This window comes from Diuraphis noxia, unplaced genomic scaffold, assembly GCF_037042655.1.
Source record: "Diuraphis noxia isolate RWA-SAM2 unplaced genomic scaffold, SU_Dnox_SAM2 contig0001, whole genome shotgun sequence".
In the NCBI taxonomy this organism is placed as follows: Eukaryota; Metazoa; Arthropoda; class Insecta; order Hemiptera; family Aphididae; genus Diuraphis; species Diuraphis noxia.
Window position 1 is genome coordinate 16,773,934 of NW_028301711.1, and position 22,126 is coordinate 16,796,059.

Consider the following 22,126-nt stretch of genomic DNA (forward strand, 5'->3'; position numbering starts at 1 on the left):
ATAAATTTTATAGAGAATACGTCTGTCTTTAAAATCTATCTCTGTTTCTTCCAAAATTTTAAAGAGACTTGTCCAATTTATGCTATCGAATGCTTTTTCTAGGTCTATAAAAGCCATATAAGTGATTTTTTGTCTCTCGATTTGTTTTTCAAGTATTACTCTCAGACCTAAAATAGCCTCCCTGGTTCCTTTGTTTTTCCGGAAACCATATTGGTCGTTGTCTAATCTAACTTCTATCCTTTTACTTATCCTTTTACTTACAATTATTGTCAGTAATTTAGCTACATGCGATATCAGGCTTAAGGTCCGAAAATTTTCGCATTGATTGGCTCTTGGTTTTTTTGGTAGGATGACTAATCTACTGCATCCAAAATCTCTCGGAATTATTCCAGTCTCGTATATTTTACATAACAGTTCGTACAGAGCGTTCTTTATTTCACCATCTGTCTGTTGTAGGAGTTCTGTGTTTAGTCTGTCTGGGCCTGGTGCTTTGTTTTTCTTTCTACTAGTGTTGCTAAAAACACCGGCGGATCTCTTATCAGAGTACATTTTATACGTAATGATTCTATGTTACAATTGTTTACATTAGATAATACAATTTCATCGTCTGATTCACCCGATACATTCTTTATCGTGACATACCCATCATATTTATAATATACAGTTGTTCCCAACATAACTTCATTGATTATCTCCTGTCCTCTGACTGCCATTACAACCAATAATCTATAATGTTATATCATTTTTAAATTAATCATTTCTCTCATACTCTAGTATATAATTAGGTTCTTGTACGAATTCCTTAAAATCCATTAAAGTTTCACAACATGAATAATCTAACCAACCCCTGTTTTCTGTCATATCATGTAAAAATCGTGCAATATTTCTAGTATACTCTCTCATCTTGGTTCTAGAAAATGGTTCGAGTAAATTATGATTTGCTGTACTTATATGCCTCAATAAACATTTTGGTAACTCATCCGGACCTAAAATATTAATAGAGTGAGGTTCTCCTCCAATAGCCAATTCCAATTCCAATAAGAAATTTCTTTGTTTTTCCCTAAAATAATAATTTATTTCCCATTAATTTTTAAATATCATTTTTTTTTAATTTTCCATACTCTAATTCTTCTCTTGTAATACTTATCTTAATCTTACTTCATTATGTTACTTATAATATATTCTTATAATTATATTCTATATTCTTAATATTATTTCTTTACCAACTCAGTTAATTTAATTTTATAATTTCATAATATTTTTTCACATCATTTCTATGCACAGTAACCTTATTTCTTCCCCTTTGTATTATTATATTCTCTGTATCTAATATCTCTAAAATTTCATATGGTCCCTTCCATAAAGAATTCAATTTATTTCTCTGCGTATTATCTCTTAATAATATAGAATCCTTAACATGTAATTCTTCACTATGTGCGTTAGTATCATATTTTGTTTTAGATTTTAATTTCTTTTTAATTAATCTTTCCTTAGCAATTTTATGCGATTCTTGCATCTTTTGTTTCAGATCATATAGATAATCATCGTAATTATATCTGGTTTCTGGGTTATTTTTCAAATTTACTGGAATATTTAATTCTTTTCCATATAGTAATGTATATGGTTGATAACCTGTAGATGTATGTTCTGTTGAATTATATACGAATAAAGCATAAGGTTAATACCTTATGCTTTATTCGTATATAATTCAACAGAACATCAGATCAACTGATCCCATGTATTTAAATCTTTATATACATAATGTCTTAAATATTCTGCTAAAGTTCTGTGCGATCTTTCTAAACTTCCATTGGTCTGTGGGTGATACGGGCTAGTTTTTATTTTATTAATTTTTAATAATTTACATACCTCTGTATATGTTTTGCTAAGAAAATCAGTTCCTTGATCTGTTAGTATAGTTTCTGGTATTCCATGAATATAAACGAAATTTATTACGAAAGCTTCAGCAACTGTATTTGCTGTATGATTAGGTAATGGTACACCTAAAGAATATTTTGTTAAATCATCCTGCATAGTTAAAATATAATTATTCCCTGATGCTGTTGTGACTAAAGGTCCTACTATGTCTAAAAATATTTTTTCAAAAGGTTTTGAACTTGTGGAAGTTATCACCATAGGCTGCTTAATTTTTCTATTTGTTTCTTTATTTTTCTGGCAAGATTCACATTTTTTAATATAATTTTTAACATCAACCTTGAGTCCTGGCCAATTAAATTTCCGTCGTATTTTTTTAATGGTTTTTCCTACTCCTGCATGTCCTCCCAAAATAGAGTCATGAAATTGCTTAAATATAGTTAATTTTTCTTCCTCAGTATATTCTAATTTTGAACAGATTAATACTTATATTTTTGTGTTTCTAAATATATATCGGATCATAGCTCTAACCTTCGTCCATTCTAATCCATCCTTTCTTCCTAACTGGTTCATTATAAGTTTATTTAAAGAATGTTTTTCACTGAAATATTTTAAATTTAATAGTGTAGTATATAGATTTTCATATGTAGTTAATTGTTTAGTTTTACTTTTGGTTATTAAAAATATTATAAATCTATCGTTATATTTCACCTTTGTTACTTCACCTACGTTTTTATTAGATTTTAAAATTATATGATCTCCATACTTCTGTTTTATTTCGTTATTAATTCCTGTTCTAAAATTATAATATTTTTCGATTTCAGTTACTATATGATATTCGTTTGGTGACTCTAATAGGTGACTCCATTTACTTCCTTAACATTACTATTTGTTATCAACGTTGTTTCGAATTTTTCTAAGAAATTATTATAGCTCTCTTCTTTTATCTCATTTATGGTGTACATTCTCGATAAAGCATCTACATTTTCGTTTTGTACTCCCGGTTTGTATTTTATTACATAATTATATTGTTCTAACTGTATTCTCCATCTAGCTAACTTTGATAACGGATCTTTCAAATTAAATAACCAAGCTAACGGTCTATGATCACTCAAAATTGTAAATTTTCGCCCATAAAGATATGGTCTAAATTGTTTTATTCCGAATACTATAGCTAAACATTCAAGTTCTGTTGTAGAATAATTAAGTTCACTTTTATTTAAGGTTCTAGAAGCATATGCTATAGGTAAATCCCTTCCTATTTCTCCTTGTGATAATATTGCACCTAATGCTTTTCCACTGGCATCGGTCGTTAAAATAAATTCTTTAGTAAAATCGGGATATTGTAATACAGGCTCAGTGCATAATGCATGCTTTAATTTACCGAAAGCTTTATCACACTCCTCATTCCATTCAAACTTTACATCTTTCTTTAATAAATTCGTTAGACGAGACGAAAAATTGTTGTCCTAAAATACCATCCTTAGGTATTGGAAACGAATCATAAACCACTTGAAACTCAGTTTCTATATTAATATCATCAAATCTTAAAATTATTTTTACTAAACCTACTGTTGGTACTATTTTGTCATTAATTCCTTTTAAATATATATTTTTATTTTCATGTACTAGTGTATCTGGTATCAAAGTACTAAATTTTATTAAATTAACATCACTTCCAGTATCTAAAAGTAAATCTATAAATTCCTTCTTTATATTAACACTTTGGCATGACACATGATTATCATTTATAACAGTTACAAAGTATAAGCAACTTGTTCCTCGACAGCGGCTATTAAATTTATCGGGCGAGCGCCACTTGCCTCGTTCGATCGATTTAAGTTTCCCGAAAAATTATTAGTTTGTTCCGAATTTAGTTTCTTATAACATCTCGATATATCTTGACCTACTATATTACAATATGTACATTTTACAACTCCAGTATTATGATTTATCGCTGGTCGCGTAAAATTATTATGTGCATTCGGATTACGCGTATTATTTATACCTCACGCTTGCATACAATCCCGTGCGTAATGGTTTCCTCCGCATTGGTAACAGCTTATATTACTCAATACGTTATTATTTGGATAATTATTATTATTGCGATTATAGTTATTATTACGTGGTGGGAATCTATTATTATTATTAAAATTATTTCGATTCTGATTATTGTTTAGTCTATTAAAATTTTGGTTTTGATTAAATTGTGGTCTAATAAAATTGTTGTTCGGTCTTTGATTATAAGATTGTCGCGGATAATTATTAGTGTTAAAATGTCTGTTATTATTATTTAAATTTCTGTTATTATTATGTCCGTACCTATTATTAACTGTTTCAAAATTATTGTTATTTCGCCTATTATTTCCACCATTATCATTTCCATTTCGCGCGTTATTGTTTCCATAATACTGATACGCGTCATAATCGGATGTAAGTTCGGATTCTTCCTCTTTAGCTAACTGCATAACAGATTCAAGTGTAGGAGGATTACGTGATTTTACTATCTTTCTTAAACTTGGAATTAGACCTTTTAAAAATACTACTAATGTTTGTTCTTTTAATTGGTCAGTTATTACGGTAAATTGCTCAGGCGTTTTGTCTTTTGTACTAACTACACATAAATTAAAATATAATTGTTCTACCCTATGTGCATAAGAACTAACGTCCTCGTTATTTCTCATTCTTACCGAATTTAACGCTACCTGTAAAGATGATGCTGTTCTCTGTGGTTCAAAAGCGTCTAACAAAATTAATTTTATTCCTTCCCACTCTGATACGTGGGATATAGATATAGATATAGGGATATCTACACACTTCTAATGCTTTATCAAATAATTTCGTATTTATAAATTTAGTAAGTATCGATAATTCCTCCTTGTCTACCATTGAACATGCTAAATCGCAAGCTCTTATAAATTGATGTACATCGCGCTCACCTGTACATATGGGTATCATACCTGTAATCTTGTCTAAAGAAACTTTAGTAACTGTAGCCATTTTATTAACCTTCCTTGTATTACGTTTAGTTGGTTCTAATTGAGTATTTATTAACCCTTTCTTGGTACGTGTTCCTATTTGTCGTAATTCTATCTCGTTAACTAAAATTGGTCTTATACTTGTATTTAATAAATCTTTTTCCCTTAATGACTTCAAATATTTTTCCCTATCTAAATCTACTGAATATTGATAACCTTCTTCTGTACTTAAATCAATTAATATTTCACTTTCAACTATTTTTACTTTATCGTTATTTTTATTATCTTTAATATCTACTACGTTTTTATTATCAATTGTAACGTTAGTGGGTTCAGTTTTTACAAGTTCCTTAATTTCCTGTAATTCTTCCGTTAATAAATTTTTACTATTTGTTTCCTTAACTTCTAATGTATTATTTTCTTTATTCGTTAATCTTTCTTATCATATTCAATTAATACTTCTAATACGTAAATATTTTAATTACTCAAATTTTTCAACTTACTATCAATTATAATTTATTATTTATTCGCTTCAAATTAATTATTAATTCTATTTCCTATTTATTTATTTTTACTAATTTTATTAAATAATATTTAATTATATATAATTTTTATTCAACTCAAAATTATTAAAATCATAAATTCCTACACATAACAATATTCGTTATTATTTATTTTATATATAATTTTTTTTTATTATCTCTCACAATTATAAATTTTTTTTACTTAAGGACTTATTACGGCCTTATTATTATTATTCTCTTTAATTCATTTAAATCTCAATAATACACAAAATTTCTACAAAAAGGACTTATTCCGGCCTTATAAAATTAATTCCAATTAAACAATTCACAATATACTTCATTTATCTTCAAAAAAAAATCACAAAATAACAGGACTTACTTCACGGCCTACAATAATAAAATCAAACACAGACTTCAATTGTCTAAAAAAAAAAAATTTCTCAAATATCAGGACTTACTTCACGGCCTTTAAAACAATAATTAATAAATTCTCAATAATAATCCTCTTTTACTCAAAATAAAATATAAGGACTTCTCTGCCTTTAAGAAATATAAATTCTTCACAATAATTCTCAATTTAACAATATTCTCTATTATTAAATTCTCTCAATTATAAATTCTCAATTCGATGTTACAACAATTGTTAACTAGGGAAATAAATAAAAATAATTTTTATTTTTATTTTATGTTTTAGTGTACAGTGTACACTATAAAAATTTTATTTTTTTTTTTTAAAAATAAAAAAAAAAATACGCGAACGAATTAAAATAATTTTTCCTTATATTTATAAATTTTACAATTTGTTGAACTATATTTTATTAGTTTTAAAATTATTTCATTAATTATTTCGTTATATTTAAACTTGTTTTAAATATTTAATTTAATTTAATTACTTTATTTATTTTAATTTGACTTTTCTTTATTATTTTATTATTTATTTAATTCTTTATATTATGTTAAATTTAATTTAATTATTAAAATATTTAAATTATTTAAAGTATTAAAAGTATTTTAAAAATTTAGCGTAGAAATTTAAATTTAATTTGCGTAATTTAGAATTTTATTTTATTTCAATAAAATGGTTAATAAAAAATTTTTTAATTTAATAAATTATTATTATAATTGTCTTTCTGTTATTATATTTTTAACTAATATTATTATTTATTCCCCAATCTTATTCCTTAATTAAAACTATACTATGGTCAATAATACCATAGGAGACGAACAAACTAATTTTCACAACTTTATTCTAATACTCACACCAAAGCGGCTGAATTGACGGATGATGATGATGATGCCATCCTTATTCCTTGATTTTCCTTGACTGCTACTGCTGGGTTTTCGTTTTCACGGAGTCGTGGGAAGATGGCCTGTCTCTCACGGTGATCGGATATGAATTACCTCCGTTAGAAGTAGAAAGAAGAAAAATTTTCGAAAATAATTTCAAAAATATTCTAAGTATTCTTCTTTTTTCCTCTTGAAACAACCCTGTCCACAGTGCCAAATTGTAACGAGCCCTTCTAGGATTGTCAAGAAGTTGAATGGAATAATCAACACTTGATGTTTTTGAATAATATTTTATTTATTACAAGTCCAATAATTAATAATATTGGAAAAAATTACTAAGTTCAATTAATTTATTTAATGGTAATAACGAGATGTGACTTCTAGTGTGTTCAGCTTCCAGTCGATAGTTGTTGATAAGTTCGTCTGACTATCGTACGGTCTACGAGCTCCTCTTGTAGAGAAATCCCTAGTCCCTACTCCAGTGGTCATATCTATGTTACGCAACTCCCATGGTCTTATATGGTGCGTGTGATTGTGGCGTGTGGCTACACGCGACACTTAACCGGATGTCCCTTACACAAAACATTATAACACGATCTCCGTTTACATAAAACACACAATTCCTGCGTGACTTACTTAAAAGAATATTTATATGAGTAGTGAGATATATAATGTCATATGCATTATTACTATTATTACTATTATTAGCACTACGCCGCTGCTCTTCAGCATTATTATTATGATATTACTACCAGGGACTCATAAGTAAATATAGATAAAGTCACAGCTCGTTACAAGATCTATAAATCTAAGTGAGAGTCCATGAGCAAGTGTTCTTCTTCTTGTGTCAGATTTCCACTTGTATTTTTAGAGGAACTGGGCATTGCAATTTGTTTTAACACATCTTTAGGTAAAGAATAGTTTTCACAACACATATTTTGCCTCCTTAATCCACTTTTTATAGTTAAAATGGAATCCAACAGTTTAGAACCCATTCTATTCCTCAATTTGGTCTTCACGATATTCATTTGACTAAATAAACGTTCAACATCCGCATTAGACCATGGCAAAACTAGTAAACGCATTGCTAAATTGCAAAGTTCTTCAAATGGATTCGAACCACTGGCATCTTTATAGTCACATACTTCATTCCAAAAAGAAATAGTCTTATCTGTTTGAATCCAATGGATATTAGTGAGATTGTTCCATTGAATATTAATTTTATCTATTATTTTTGCTTCAAATAGAAAATTTTTAGCTAAAGATGTTAATGGTTCTTTAATAACACTTAAAGCTGACTTTGGAGATATTAAAGAAATTTTTTCCAAAATGTCTACATTTTTAGGCAACCATTGTTGAAGTTGCTTTAGAAGGACTTTTAAGAATTGTACACAACGTTGCTTTAAAATTACTTGATCATCTAGGGGTAGCTTACTTAATATTTGGTTGAATTCAAAACCAAAGTAAACATTTGGAGCTACATAGCTGTCCATATTACAAGTTAATGCATTTTGCCTGCAGTCAGGTACAACGAACCTTTTGGCTATTGAGTTAATTAGGTTAATCAAATCGTTTAATAATTTAGACGGATCAGCTATATTTGATTCAAATGATTTATTGACCTTTTGAACCTCTTCAAGTACTGGGTGTAAAAATGTCAAATATGCAAGATTTCTATCATCAACAAACATATTGTGTAGAATATCTGCAGCATAACATTTTTCTTTCAGTTTTGCGATTCCAAAAAGTGTTTTTAACTCCAACCATTGATTTAAAATTCTACTAACTGCTGTCTCAATAGATAGCCAGCGAGTATCACAAGCTTTAACAATATTCAATGGTTCATGACCATCGTTTATGGCTCTAAACAAATTTTGATATTGAGCTTGTCTGAGAGTTGAGTGGGAAAACCAGTTATAAGTTTCACAAATCATGTATTCAATATTTCTTGGTAAGGGTTCGCTAGCTGCAGCTGATATAGCTAATTGTAGAGAATGACATATACAAGGTTGATGAATTAAAGTTGGTATGTCTTCTTTTAATTTTTTATAGACTCCGGAGTTAATTCCAACCATTACAGATCCAATCCTTTGTTTTTTAAAGTTGTTTTTATACCAGTTGTGATAGCTTCAGCATCACAAGACTCCATTTCAATTAAAGCCAGATATGTAGAAGTTAGTTGTCCTAAGTCCTTATTGAAATACATTATGGTAATTCCTAAATATTTTGTAACACTTATATCGGTCGACTCATCTACTAGAATGCTATATGGCTGATTACCTATGCTTGTACGCAGACTTGTTTCAAAATGTGGAGACAAAATGTTTATTATTATGTTAGTACACTTTGTTCTATGTAGTTTAATATTCTTAGCAGCTTCAGAATCAATAAATTTAGATTCACACAAAATTCCTAAGTGATTACATGTAAGAATGGAACAATGAACTGCTATAAACAATGCTAACGTACCTTCTGCGTCACTTGTTTTTGATGAAGTAGGTTTTGCATAATTTGCTATGGATCTTGAGGTTGCAAATGCTTTTGAAGCCTCTATATGTTTTTTGGTTTTTGTGTGTTGAACTAGATCATACCGTTTAGCGACTACCTCAGTTTTGCAAAACCTACATCTAGCTTTATTTTGATCTAGTTCGATCTTCATCAACCAATCTTTAAATAATGGATCAGTGAGCCATTCTTCCCTGAATTTTTGGGTGTATTGTGTTTTACCCATACTTTTACAACAGACTTTACATAGAATATTGAATTAAATTTTGAGCATTGGGCATCAACTATCAAGTAACAATAAATATTTATACAATAACAATAACAATCAACAATGATGTTTGTTGTTTACTATTATTAGTTTATTCCAAAAGTATATTTTTACTTTTTAGTTTACTAGGTTTACTTTGGTTTATTCTGTGAGAATAAAAAAATGTTCGTTGTCTATCGCAGATATTATTATCTATATCTGTGTTGTCTACACGATTTGAGATAGTATGGCTGGTTGCCCGACAACCTATGATAAGAACGTTATAAACTGTCAACCAAATTAATCAGCTTATCTTACTACGAGAGGACAGGTAGCCTACGAACATAGATAATAAAATAATATTAATATATATTAAGTTATAATAATAATAAAATAATATTAAATTATATTATGTTAATGTTCAATGGCTAGTAAAAGCTAAGTTTTAATGTAATAAATTCTAGCTATAAGCTATAATTTGTGGCTAAATGGGTATCTAAATAAGCTAGAACTAGCCATTAAATGGCTAAAACGGCAACACTGGTTGTATTGATAATTACGTTTAATGAAGTGAAATATATGCGTGTTCATAATATTCATAGAATAATTTAAAAAATCATCTCGTAATTTAATCAAATAGTTTTTTAGCACATACCGATAAATGTTTATATCTATGATATAGTCGTCCATCTTCTGAGAAGCCACCTATTCGGTGGATGAATCTATCGCCTTCAGATAGGTATCGCAATATGTGTTTGTAGTTGTTAGGCTCGAGGTCGACTCCTCTAATAATTCGCCGAAGTCTACGTACTCCGAACTCATTCTCGAGGTCTAGGAAGACAGAAGTATAATATGAGAATGTGAATGTAATTATAATATGTTAATGTTATTAAAAAAAAATAGGATAGCGACTCCGTCGGTTTACTACACTATCCATTATGATTTATTTACTGATTCCTACGATTCGATTTAAATGTTATCTGTTTATTCTCATTTATATGTACTATTATTTTATTACTAAAAATGACTTATGAAGTTTTCATATTTATATTTTCTAACTACGAAATCAAATATACATTTAGTTCAAATTACGTCTGTACGAGGGTCATGAGCATAAGTTAATTTATGTTTCTTTGAACATATTAATCCACGAGTTTCTTCAAGGTTTAGTAATCTTCCCTTCTTATCGAAAGTTCCTATATTCACCTCGAATAATATTTGCTTAGTTTCTGGTTTCACTATCTGTATTACAAATTGTTTATTAAAATATTTATCATAACATGTTAATTTAACATAGGAAATTCGATTATATCTAATTTCTTTAAAATAATTTTATCTGAACTTACGTTCCACACAATCAATACATTTATTTTATTATCCCTTAAAATATAATTTTTTATCGTGTCTTCCCACGTCGCCGAAACCCAATTTGCCGAATCCCAATTCGCCGACTATTTATTTACATGCTCCCAATTTGCCGACTTATTAAAAAATAAAAGTAAATACAAATGTATCATGTATAAATGATTATTAATACATTAAGTCAGTAGATACATTATTTAATTATTATATATAAAATAAAAGTAATTATAAATATTATTCATGTATAAAATATGGTCAGTAGAAATGTTATATATATATATATAAAAGTAAATATAAATAAAAAAAGTTATAAAATTATTGAATGATTATATGATATTTTATTATATTGACATACTCTATTAAAGAGATTTCTTCTGATTTCAATCTGAAAAAAATAAAAACTAATTATATAATAACTATTATACATGTAAAAATTAATTATTTTATAATATTTACCTATCCTTTGCATTTTTTAATCTTTCTTCAAGCTTTCGAAATTTCATTTTAATTAGTGGTTTTAGATTACCGTTTTTCTGGGCTTGTAGATCAAGTTCAAAATATTGTTGTTGATTTTTTATTTCCGTTATCAACACAAATATGTTCGGCTTTGGTCGACTTATACTCCGGTTTAAAGCTGCATGCCAACTTTCTAGGTGGTTAGTTGTACGTGCCCTATCGGTGTTGAAATGATTCCATATTTTCCGGTCAAACATGCATACATCACTATTCAAATATGTATCCACAAAATAGTCCATAAGTTTTATAACGTCTAAAAAAAAGTAAATATTATATATACTAATCAAATTATAATTAAATCGTTTTCAGTTACTTTCATTAACTGGTGCTTCAGCATGAATAATTGACCAACACTCATCTATTTCATCGATAGGTACCAGAGCTAAGGCACATATTCTTCGAACCGTTTTTTCACTTCATCATTGTGTGTATAATCGTGCACTAAACCAAATTTTTTATATAATCTGCATTAAGACTGTTTACATCTGCTCTAAGACTTTTATTCAATTGGTCCAAGCAAGCATATCTTAGTTCTGTTTTACATTTAAAAATCCTACGGATCTCCCTTTGTGCCACTTGTAATTCCAAATTTTTCATTGGCTGAACTTCTTCATGCACTGGTAATGGTAAATACAACGGTCTACCTTCAAGCTTCCTTATCTTATATCGGTCCAAACTGTTTGAAATTGCACCTGATATTAAAACCATACTTGTACGGTGTATCATGGAAAACTCAAAATCCATTATTACGAACTTCAAGGGCGTCCGCAGGTGAAAATTCAGGGGGGGGGGGGGACAGCCTTAATTTTTATAAATAATCAAACACTTTTATACTAATTAAATACTTTTATTAACTAATTGAACACAAATTGCAATTTTATTTTATTTTTCCCAAATTCATCAACAACTTTTTCAGCTAAATGAAGTTCTTCGATTTTTTTTCTATGTAAACTTAACATACATAATCCAGATAAACGATTCTCACACATTGTTGAACGTAACCAGGTTTTAACACGACGTAATGTGCTGAATGTTCTTTCTATACTACAAGTTGTTGGTGGAATAGTAATTTAAATAATAATACTTTTTTTAATAGTTGGATAAAATTCACAATCTTTAAAAAAAAAGAAATATTTTCCTTTTCATTAATTGATGAAGACTCTTTCATCATCTCCCAACAATCATACCCATGTTTGACCTTCTTCTACTAAGTTTTCTATTTGATAATGGTTGTCTAATTCTTTTAAAATGTCAATAAAATTTATTTTTGTCATTTTCAACATAGTTGATGGGTGTAAAAATCCTAATTTAAATGCTATTTCATTTATTGGACTAAAACGAATTTCTAAGGATTGAATCAAAGAATCAATATAAGGTATATATATAGAAATCCGAAAGTACTCATCAGGAGTAGATGTAACAATATTTTGACGATGAGTTTGTTTTGACACTACTTGTGGAATTTGTATGTCCAAGTTAAATTGAATTGCACAGTTTCTTACATCATTAAATATCAGACTAAAATTTTCTTCTGACATCGATCTATGCTTCTTTAATATTTCTAGTAAATTTAAGTGTATATGTTGATGTACTGTATGCAAATTAGTATCAACAGCTTGTTATTTGTTTAAAATTGGCTCTAATATTTTAGAATACTTGGCTATAATTTTTAAGCACACAATAAACCCTATGGTAGATGTTGCACACGAAAGTTTATAGGCTTTTGTTCTAGTAGCAGAATTTGTATCATAGTTAGTAGCCAACTTACTAAAAGCCGATTTGATTTCAAAGAAATTACTATCAAATATTCTAATAGATTTATATTTTTCAGACCACCTAGTCTCACATAGCAATGGGATATTGGAAATTAATCGAAGCCTTAAAATACTTTCTCTAAAGAATTTAATTGTTTCTTTGACTGTCCCTATTGAATTGCGGATTTCAGGAAGGCTATTTTGGTCATTTACCACTAAATTTAATTTATGAGATGCGCAATGGAAAAAACATGCAATTGGATATTGTTTTTTTATTAGAGCTTGAACGCCATTTTCTTTTCCACTCATTGTAGAGCATCCATCAAAACCTAATCCTACTAATTTTGACATATCTAGACCAACTCTACTTGTAAACTGGATTATGGATGATGCAATTGCTTCAGCATTTAATTTTTGAAGTTCTACAAACCCTAGAAATTCTTCTTTTATATCATATGTTTGAGTAACATAACGCACTCCTATAGATAATTGCTCTTTACCAGCGATATCAGCTGATTCGTCAGCCATTAGAGAAAATGCCATTGAGTCATTTACACATTTTACAATTTCATTACATATAATATTACCACAAATACTTATCAATTCATTTTGTATTCTATGAGATGTATATTTAGAATTTGATGACCATGTTTCAAAATGTTTGGTTAGTACAGTATCTCCTGCTTCCATTCTTAATTTTAATAAGTTTCCAGAATCTAATTCTTTACCTCTAATCGAAATGTCATGGGACCACAAAATATTAATGTCTGAGTGATTGATTTAAGGATTACTCGATTATCACTAATAATTTTTTGAGCAGTAGTGTTAATTTGTTCAAAAACATTTTTTTTTTTTTAAGTGTAATAGTGTCCTCAAAAAACTTTGCAGCGGTTATAGCTTCAGTGTGCCATCTGGATGATACATGTTTTTTTGCTTCATCGTGTATTTGATAATATTTTTAAAATCCTGTTTTAATGAATGAACCAAATTTCCCACGCTTCAATGTCGGACAAAATAAAACACAATATTTGCATAAAATTCATTTGATGGTTGGTGAATATACCATCCAAGGATATCTATCTAAATGTGACCATACGAAAGGTCCTCGTAGCACCAGGATCTAAGTCTTTCTTAAAATTATAGTTCTTATCAGGTTTAAAGGGTGATACTGATAATTTGTACTTTAAATCATCTGTAATTGAATGAACTTCTATATAACAACCAATATCAAGATTAGGTGTGCCAACTAAAAAAATATACATACAAGTCTGATACAACATACTTTAAAATTATTTGTTCTTAATTTGTATTAACATATATATTATACTACCTACCATTATTAGAGTCCATAATTGTATCATAAATAGTATCAGACTTAGCAGTATCATTAGCATTACAAGCATCAACTTCTTCAACTATTACACAATTTGCGGTACCAACATTATCTATTCCAAGCAAAGCAAGCAAAATAAAAGTATATTATATAAAAAGTACTTAATAAAATATTATATTTCTTGACAATTATTTTATTAGGTTAGGTTAAAAATTAAAGATTTACCAATATCAGAATCTACAGCAACACCAACGCTTTCAACAGATTTCAGCTTTTTATGAGCAACTTCATCTATTTTAAGCAAATCAAAGCATGTTATATTTTTTAGGTATAACTAGTTTCTACAAGATACAACTAAGCTAAGTTAGAACATTTTAGTAGCCAGTAGGTACCTGATATTGTGTTATATTGTTCAACACGTCGTTTAGGACATCTAAACTGTTCGAAAAAGTCTTTGACATTCATTGTTAATTGTTATTACTTTGCTGTAAACAATAACTATTCTGATTTTCGAATTTCGATTACTGACATTACAAGTACAACTTAAAAGGTACAACTTAAAAGGTACAACTTAAAAGGTACAACTTAAAAGTTACAACTGTATCCGTTTATTTTGACTTTTAAATTTGTTATCATTAAATTATAGTATCACCACAGAATAAGACTAGATATCACTAGATATCACACATTCACACTGTTCAGTTCAACGATTAGATAACCGCAAACCACAAATAATCAATTGCAGTACTACTAATTGCTAGTAACTAACTTCAAATCACAGTATATCGTGATAATAAATTAGCGGAAATCTATTATCACGAAGTATATCTACAGAATATAAAATGTATAATAGGTAACACACCTTGGTACCAATAATGATTTTTAGGTTTTTTGGATATTTAATTTGGATGTAAATATTTCAACTAACAGGAAAGCTAGGGGAGGGGAGTTTGTCCGCCCCTGCCACTCCTTGCGGGCGCCCTTGACGAACTTATGTGTATTCTTTCTACAAATTTTATACATATATATCATTAATCAATCAATCTATTATTAATTCTAGTATCATTAGCAAATCGTTTTAATACATTTGTTTTTATTTAGTTAATATTGGTGGTAAACTATTAGTAATTGATAACCTATCAGGAGTATCAGTTGTCCGTTCTACTGATGTTTCTCTTTCAATTATCACTTCACTTCCTCCAAACGATTTACTTTGCATTATAGGTCCTTGTAAATCGTGGGTATGTAAATTAAATTGTTTTAGTAGTTGGCTTCCTGATATTGTTATCATAAAATATACTATTTACTTTTAACTCTTGTGAGCGATGACCTAAAAACATTTCCAAAAAAAAAAAAAAAAAATGATTATATATGAACATGACATTATATTAACTGGTTAAAATATCAAATATAATCTAAAATAAATTAGAATGTATATATTCAAATAGACTTCTCATATAATAATGTAATAAGAATTTGCATGAAAGACTACAAACATGTTCTTACATGGACAAAAGAGAATGGTATTTTTATAAACTAGTATTAAGTAATATAATGTACAATCACCTCAGGATTATGAGAGGTACCTAATATTCAATGTTCAAAACTTTTTTTTTCTAACATTTCAAAATATTTCTTATTAAAATAAGTTTTATTTGAACGATTATCAAACTTTGATAGTATTGAATATTTAAAACATTTAACATCATTATTTTTTACATTTATGACTGCTCTTTTATCTTTGATATATTCAGGAAGATCTAGATACGTTCCTCCTTTGAGAGGATTTACTATATTAATTCTCAATTGTAATGCATCTATTGTTTTAAGTGACCAGATAGAAGCTTTTGCTAAAAAATTATCTTCTTCACTTAAAAATTTTTTGAACATTTTACCCAGTAATTTATTAAAATCAGAGGAATTACATGCAAGTGTATTAGAGGTTTTAAATGCTATATCCTGTACTTCTTGTGTGATAATTCGTTCATATACACTATCTACATATAAATAAAATTTTATAGACGCTTGTAGACATGATTCTTTTAACTTTGGAATTAGTTTGTCTAAAGTATAGTTAAAAAAAGTGTAGTCTAAAAATTTTAAATTATTCTTAACTATAAAAGTTTTTGAACATTTTTTAAATCTTTCAATATCAAATATTCCTTCATCAGCATATGTCATTCGCTGACGTTTTGTCACCATTTTTCTTTTCATAATTAAGCTGAAAATAAATTAAATGAAAAAAAAAATATAATAAACAATAATAATATTGTAATCACTTTATTAATATAAATCATACAATATTTAGCAAACCTAAGCAACTAGTTTTAAAAAAAAGAAATTAAAGAACTTAATTATTATTTAATAAATCATATAGGTATGATAAATGCGATATACAACTTTGTTGACATCGATAACCTATATGATTTGATTCGTCATAATCAGCTTTAATTTCCTTTTTTTTTTAAATAAATTTTCCCTAGTCGACTTCAGGTTTGCTTTTCTGATTTTAATATTAATATCGTAAATCATTTTTTCAAATTTTTCTCTTCTCTTTCACCATATTTCTCATTTTCAGCCAGTTGTCTCAATACTTCATTAATTTCTTTTTCGATGTATGATGTCATGTTTCTGTAAATTATATAGATTTTTGCAAACTATCTGCTAGTAATAAAATATTAAAATAGTAACACACATCATCATTAAATAATAATTGTTTTTATTTTTACAAGCAAAAAAACATAGCTATAAACATAAAATTAAAATCATAATTTCTTAGAAAAGTAAATGTCATAAAATCCCGTGGAGATCGGTGTATGTTACAAAAACGAAATTTTTCAGGAGCGACAAATAACTGTATATAGACCATTGAAGTCGGTGTATGTGCATGTTTAGTACATCGTTTTTTTCAATGAGCCTGGTTTTATGTTACCTGAAAAAATTACGTTTCTGCAATAAAAATTGAAGGCAGTGTAAGAAAAGTACGCTAGAGATCGGTGTATGAGACAAAAGAAATTTATTTATTTTGGTTTAAAATAATAGCTATTATAATTAATATGTTTAATATTGTTAATATAATTAATATTATGATATTTTTATTTTTGGCTACACAATTGTGTGTAGAATTCGCGGTACTTCGGTTCCAAATAGTCCAACATCTTTAGTAGGTCGTTTGCCTTTTTTTCATCTATGATGCGGCCAGTCTTCACTTTTGGTAAATCTTCGGGGATATTCATAAAGTTTACGCTACGTTTGGCAACTTTAATTTCTTGCCAGTTCTCTATATTGCCGTATGTGAGTTTAGTAAAAACACAGCCTTTAAGCAATGACTGCATTGTGACCTTAATCCCTGTGACGTTACTTATACCCATTTTTGTGGTATTCAGAAATTGATTTGCCATTACGTTGAAATCGATAATATCTCCATCTTCAATGTCGACAACTTCGAATGGATTGCTTAATTTAGAACTTTGGATCAACTCTTTTATATCTGAGGGGACCATGGAAGCTACCTTCTTTTTTCTTTTCTCTATCATGGCAAAGTCTTGATCACAGGGCATAAATGTTTGACAACATATCATATCCATACTATATCTTAATTATTATTTAATAAATCATATAGGTATGATAAATGACAGTTAATACTTTGTTGACATTGATAACCTATATAATTTGATTCATCATAATCAGCTTTAATTTCTTTTTTTTTTTTAAATACATTTTCTCTCGTCGACTTAAGGTTTGCTTTTTTGATTTTAATACTAATTTCATTCATTATTTTTTTTAAATTTTTCTCTTCTCTCTCAGCATATTTTTCATTTTCAGCCTGTTGTTTTAATACTTCATTAATTTCTTTTTCAATGTACGAGTATGATGTCATGTTTCTGTAAATTATATAGATTTTTGCAAACTATCTGCTAGTAATAAAATATTAAAATAGTAACACACATCATTATTCAATAATAATTGTTTTTTATATTTACAAGCAAAAAAACATAGCTATAAACATTAAATTAAAATCATAATTTCTTAGAAAAGTAAATGTCATGAAATGTTTGACAACATATCATATCCATACTATATCTTAATTATTATTTAATAAATCATATAGGTATGATAAATGACAGTTAATACTTTGTTGACATTGATAACCTATATAATTTGATTCATCATAATCAGCTTTAATTTCTTTTTCTTTTTAAAATACATTTTCTCTCGTCGAATTAAGGTTTGCTTTTTTGATTTTAATACTAATTTCATTCCTTAATTTTTTTAAATTTTTCTTCACTTTATTAATATAAATCAGAATTTTACAATATGTAACAAACCTAAGCAACTAATTTTTGAAAATAAAAAAGAAATTAAAGAACTTAATTATTGTTTAACATATTATATAAATAAGATAAATGTGAATAAAAGAAATATAAAGGCATAAATCAATAATATTCTTACATAGCAAAAGGCACAACTCTGAAAACACTAGGGATCAAAAGGCATAAATAAAAAAAAAATTTAACTGCATCAGTGATCAATCGGCACAACTCTAAAAATGCCACTGAGCGAACACCCTTCCGCGTTGAACGCTTGGTTGGTACTGATTTAATTTAGTTGTAGTTGTGACGAGCGTCTAGAGACAGCGCCTCTTATCAGCACTATGTTATCAGTATCACACTATCACAGCAGTTGCCTTATCACATCATCGGTTGATATTATTTATTGGTTATAGCGCTATAATTTAAATATTTAAATATTAATTAAACATTAACATTTAAATATTATATTTTAAATTATTCAAATAAACAGTATTTACTATTTATACAATGTCTTCAACTTCAAGTGAACAATTGGAAACTGTACAGATTAAATTTGGTTCTCTTCAAGGTAAGGATTTAAAAAAATTATGTGCAAAACCATTCATGTTTGTAAAGTAGGTATTTGTATTTCATTAAAATTTACTGTAGAGTTTAATGATTGGAAAGAGAAGGAGGAATTGGCCACTTCGACACGCTATGTCCAACATAGAGGCTCAAAAGTGAATACAAACAAAACAATTACCACTAAGTATTACTGCCATCGTTCTGGAGTATTCAAATCCAAAGGGAAAGGAGAACGTGCTTTGAAGATCACTGGATCTTGTAAAATTGGTAAAAAGCTAATGTTATAAGTTTATACAACACATTATTTTATAATTTTTATTTTTTAATGATTTAGATCAATGCTGCCCTTCTTTTATAAGAACTGTTGCTGGACTGATCAATATAGATGTCACATATTGTAAGACTCACTTTGGTCACCAAAACGAAATTAGATATCTTCCTATTCCAAATATTGTTCAAGAAACAATTGCTGGTATACCTATATTTATATTTGAGATTTACTCTTACTAGGTGGAGTTATAATAGTTATGTGTCAATACCAACAATCAAAAACTGTACTTTACAGTTTAAGTATAATATATGTATCAATGTTTTTGACAACTAACAAGTAACATATTTGTTAGTACATCATTACTTAAAAAAATAAGTATGTGAATTGGTTTGGTTAATTATATTATTAATGTTTGTTATATTTAATGTTATGCAATTGTTTATATATGTATTAGGATATTATTCAAATTAATTCAGTTAAAGTGAATCTTGTAAGTATTATATTCAATTACTTAAAAATGAAGGATGTGAATTGGTTTGGTTAATTATATTATTAATGTTTGTTATATTTAATGTTATGCAATTGTTTATATATGTATTATGATATTATTCAAATTAATTCAGTTAAAGTGAATCTTGTAAGTATTATATTCAATTACTTAAAAATGAAGGATGTGAATTGGTTTGGTTAATTATATTATTAATGTTTGTTATATTTAATGTTATGCAATTATTTATATATGTATTAGGATATTATTCAAATTAATTCAGTTAAAGTGAATCTTGTAAGTATTATATTCAATTACTTAAAAATGAAGGATGTGAATTGGTTTGGTTAATTATATTATTAATGTTTGTTATATTTAATGTTATGCAATTATTTATATATGTATTAGGATATTATTCAAATTAATTCAGTTAAAGTGAATCTTGTAAGTATTATATTCAATTACTTAAAAATGAAGGATGTGAATTGGTTTGGTTAATTATATTATTAATGTTTGTTATATTTAATGTTATGCAATTGTTTATATATGTATTAGGATATTATTCAAATTAATTCAGTTAAAGTGAATCTTGTAAGTATTATATTCAATTTATTAAATAATCATAATAGTGGGTATAATAAAACTCACTGTCATCAAATGCCGGTTATTTAATGTTCTAAAAAACTGTATAGCATCAGCAGTAGATGTCATAATTACATAATATATTATTAAGTGCATAATATTAGTCATGGGCCATGGCAGTATGGCGCTAATAGTATTTAAATGTAATCAACCGATGATGTGATAAGGCAACTGTCGTGATACTGATAACAATAGTGCTGATAAGAGGCGCTGTCTCTAGACGCTCGTGTAGTTGTGCCGATTGTATTATCACAAACTAAATATTTCAGAACATAACATTAACGGCACTTAACGCCATCTGGTGATGAAAAAATAAGATTAAAAAAAACTGATTAGCAGAAATAGTAAATAATTGTTCTCGCGGTTTCAGCAGTGGTGCCAACTCAAAATCGATATTTTTTGAGTTATGCCATTATTATTCCAGGAATGCGATATGTACAAGAAAATTAAAAATTAAAATATACTTATAGAATATACATAAGTTAGTAAATATTTTTATGGATATTTGGATATAATTATTTTCGATTGTAAGTGATGGGCGGAGTGTTGGGTTTCAACCATACATAGACCTATCAACTAATGGACTGCGTGTTCCTCACCACCCGGCCTACAAGATGTGGCGTCGATATAGAGTGAGTGAGAGAGAACTATCTTGGGGGAATCATGGAGGAGAGTTAGTCATTAAAGTTATTTATTCCATGAAAATATTTAGTTATCACCACAATATAAAATTAAAAAAAAAACCATAGCTTTGTTTCCACATTTTAGTTTTATACTTTCTGCTTTATTTAACTATTTTAAGTTTACTTAAATAATAGTTATATTGTTTCAATTTCAAATGCATATTAGTACTCACCTAGAAGCCAGGTACAGGGTGGTGCAGAGGAAACGCATGTTTTTCAATATTGAATTACTGGGACACAATGGGTTGAAAATAATAAAAACAATTATTAAATGATAGGATTTTTAATACGGTTTTTGAAATTACATAGCATGTTTAGGTTTGGAAAATAATGTCTTTGAGATGACGTCCTTCTTGCTGGATACAAATGTGGATCCTCTTCTGAAAATTACGAACGGCTCTCTCCAACATTTCATTCGGCACGGCTTCAATTTCCTGACGAATGGAATTCTTAAGGTCTTCGAGTGTGCGAGGCTTGTTGATGTACACTTTTGATTTTAAATATCCCCACAAAAAGAAGTCACATATCGACAGGTCGGGTGAGCGAGGGGGCCAGTGAACATCGCCAAATCTCGAAATCACATGTCCTGGAAACATTTGTCGAACCACTGCCATGGATGCTCTCGCCGTGTGAGCTGTGGCACCATCCTGCTGAAACCAAATGTCTCTCATGTTCACTTGACGCCTTTCAAGTTCTGGACGAAGGAAGTTGTTTAACATTTCAACGTAGCGAGCTGATGTAACGGTAACTGCAATTCCTTCTTCTTCAAAAAAATAGGGTCCAAC

At 28.3% G+C, this 22,126-nt stretch overlaps 1 protein-coding gene and 1 pseudogene across 1 annotated transcript; both read right to left on the minus strand.

Annotated features, from left to right (window-relative positions):
- Nucleotides 1-1,719: 1,719 nt before the first annotated feature.
- Nucleotides 1,720-7,153, minus strand: LOC149059972 (uncharacterized; annotated as a pseudogene).
- Nucleotides 7,154-7,464: 311 nt separating this feature from the next.
- Nucleotides 7,465-8,739, minus strand: LOC149059973 (uncharacterized). The gene is made up of 2 exons (XM_089227243.1): nucleotides 7,953-8,739; nucleotides 7,465-7,835 (listed from the first exon to the last, which is right to left on the minus strand). The coding sequence occupies exons 1-2, from the start codon at nucleotides 8,737-8,739 to the stop codon at nucleotides 7,465-7,467; spliced, it is 1,158 nt and encodes a 385-aa protein (XP_089083369.1).
- Between the last annotated feature and the right edge of the window lie 13,387 nt (nucleotides 8,740-22,126).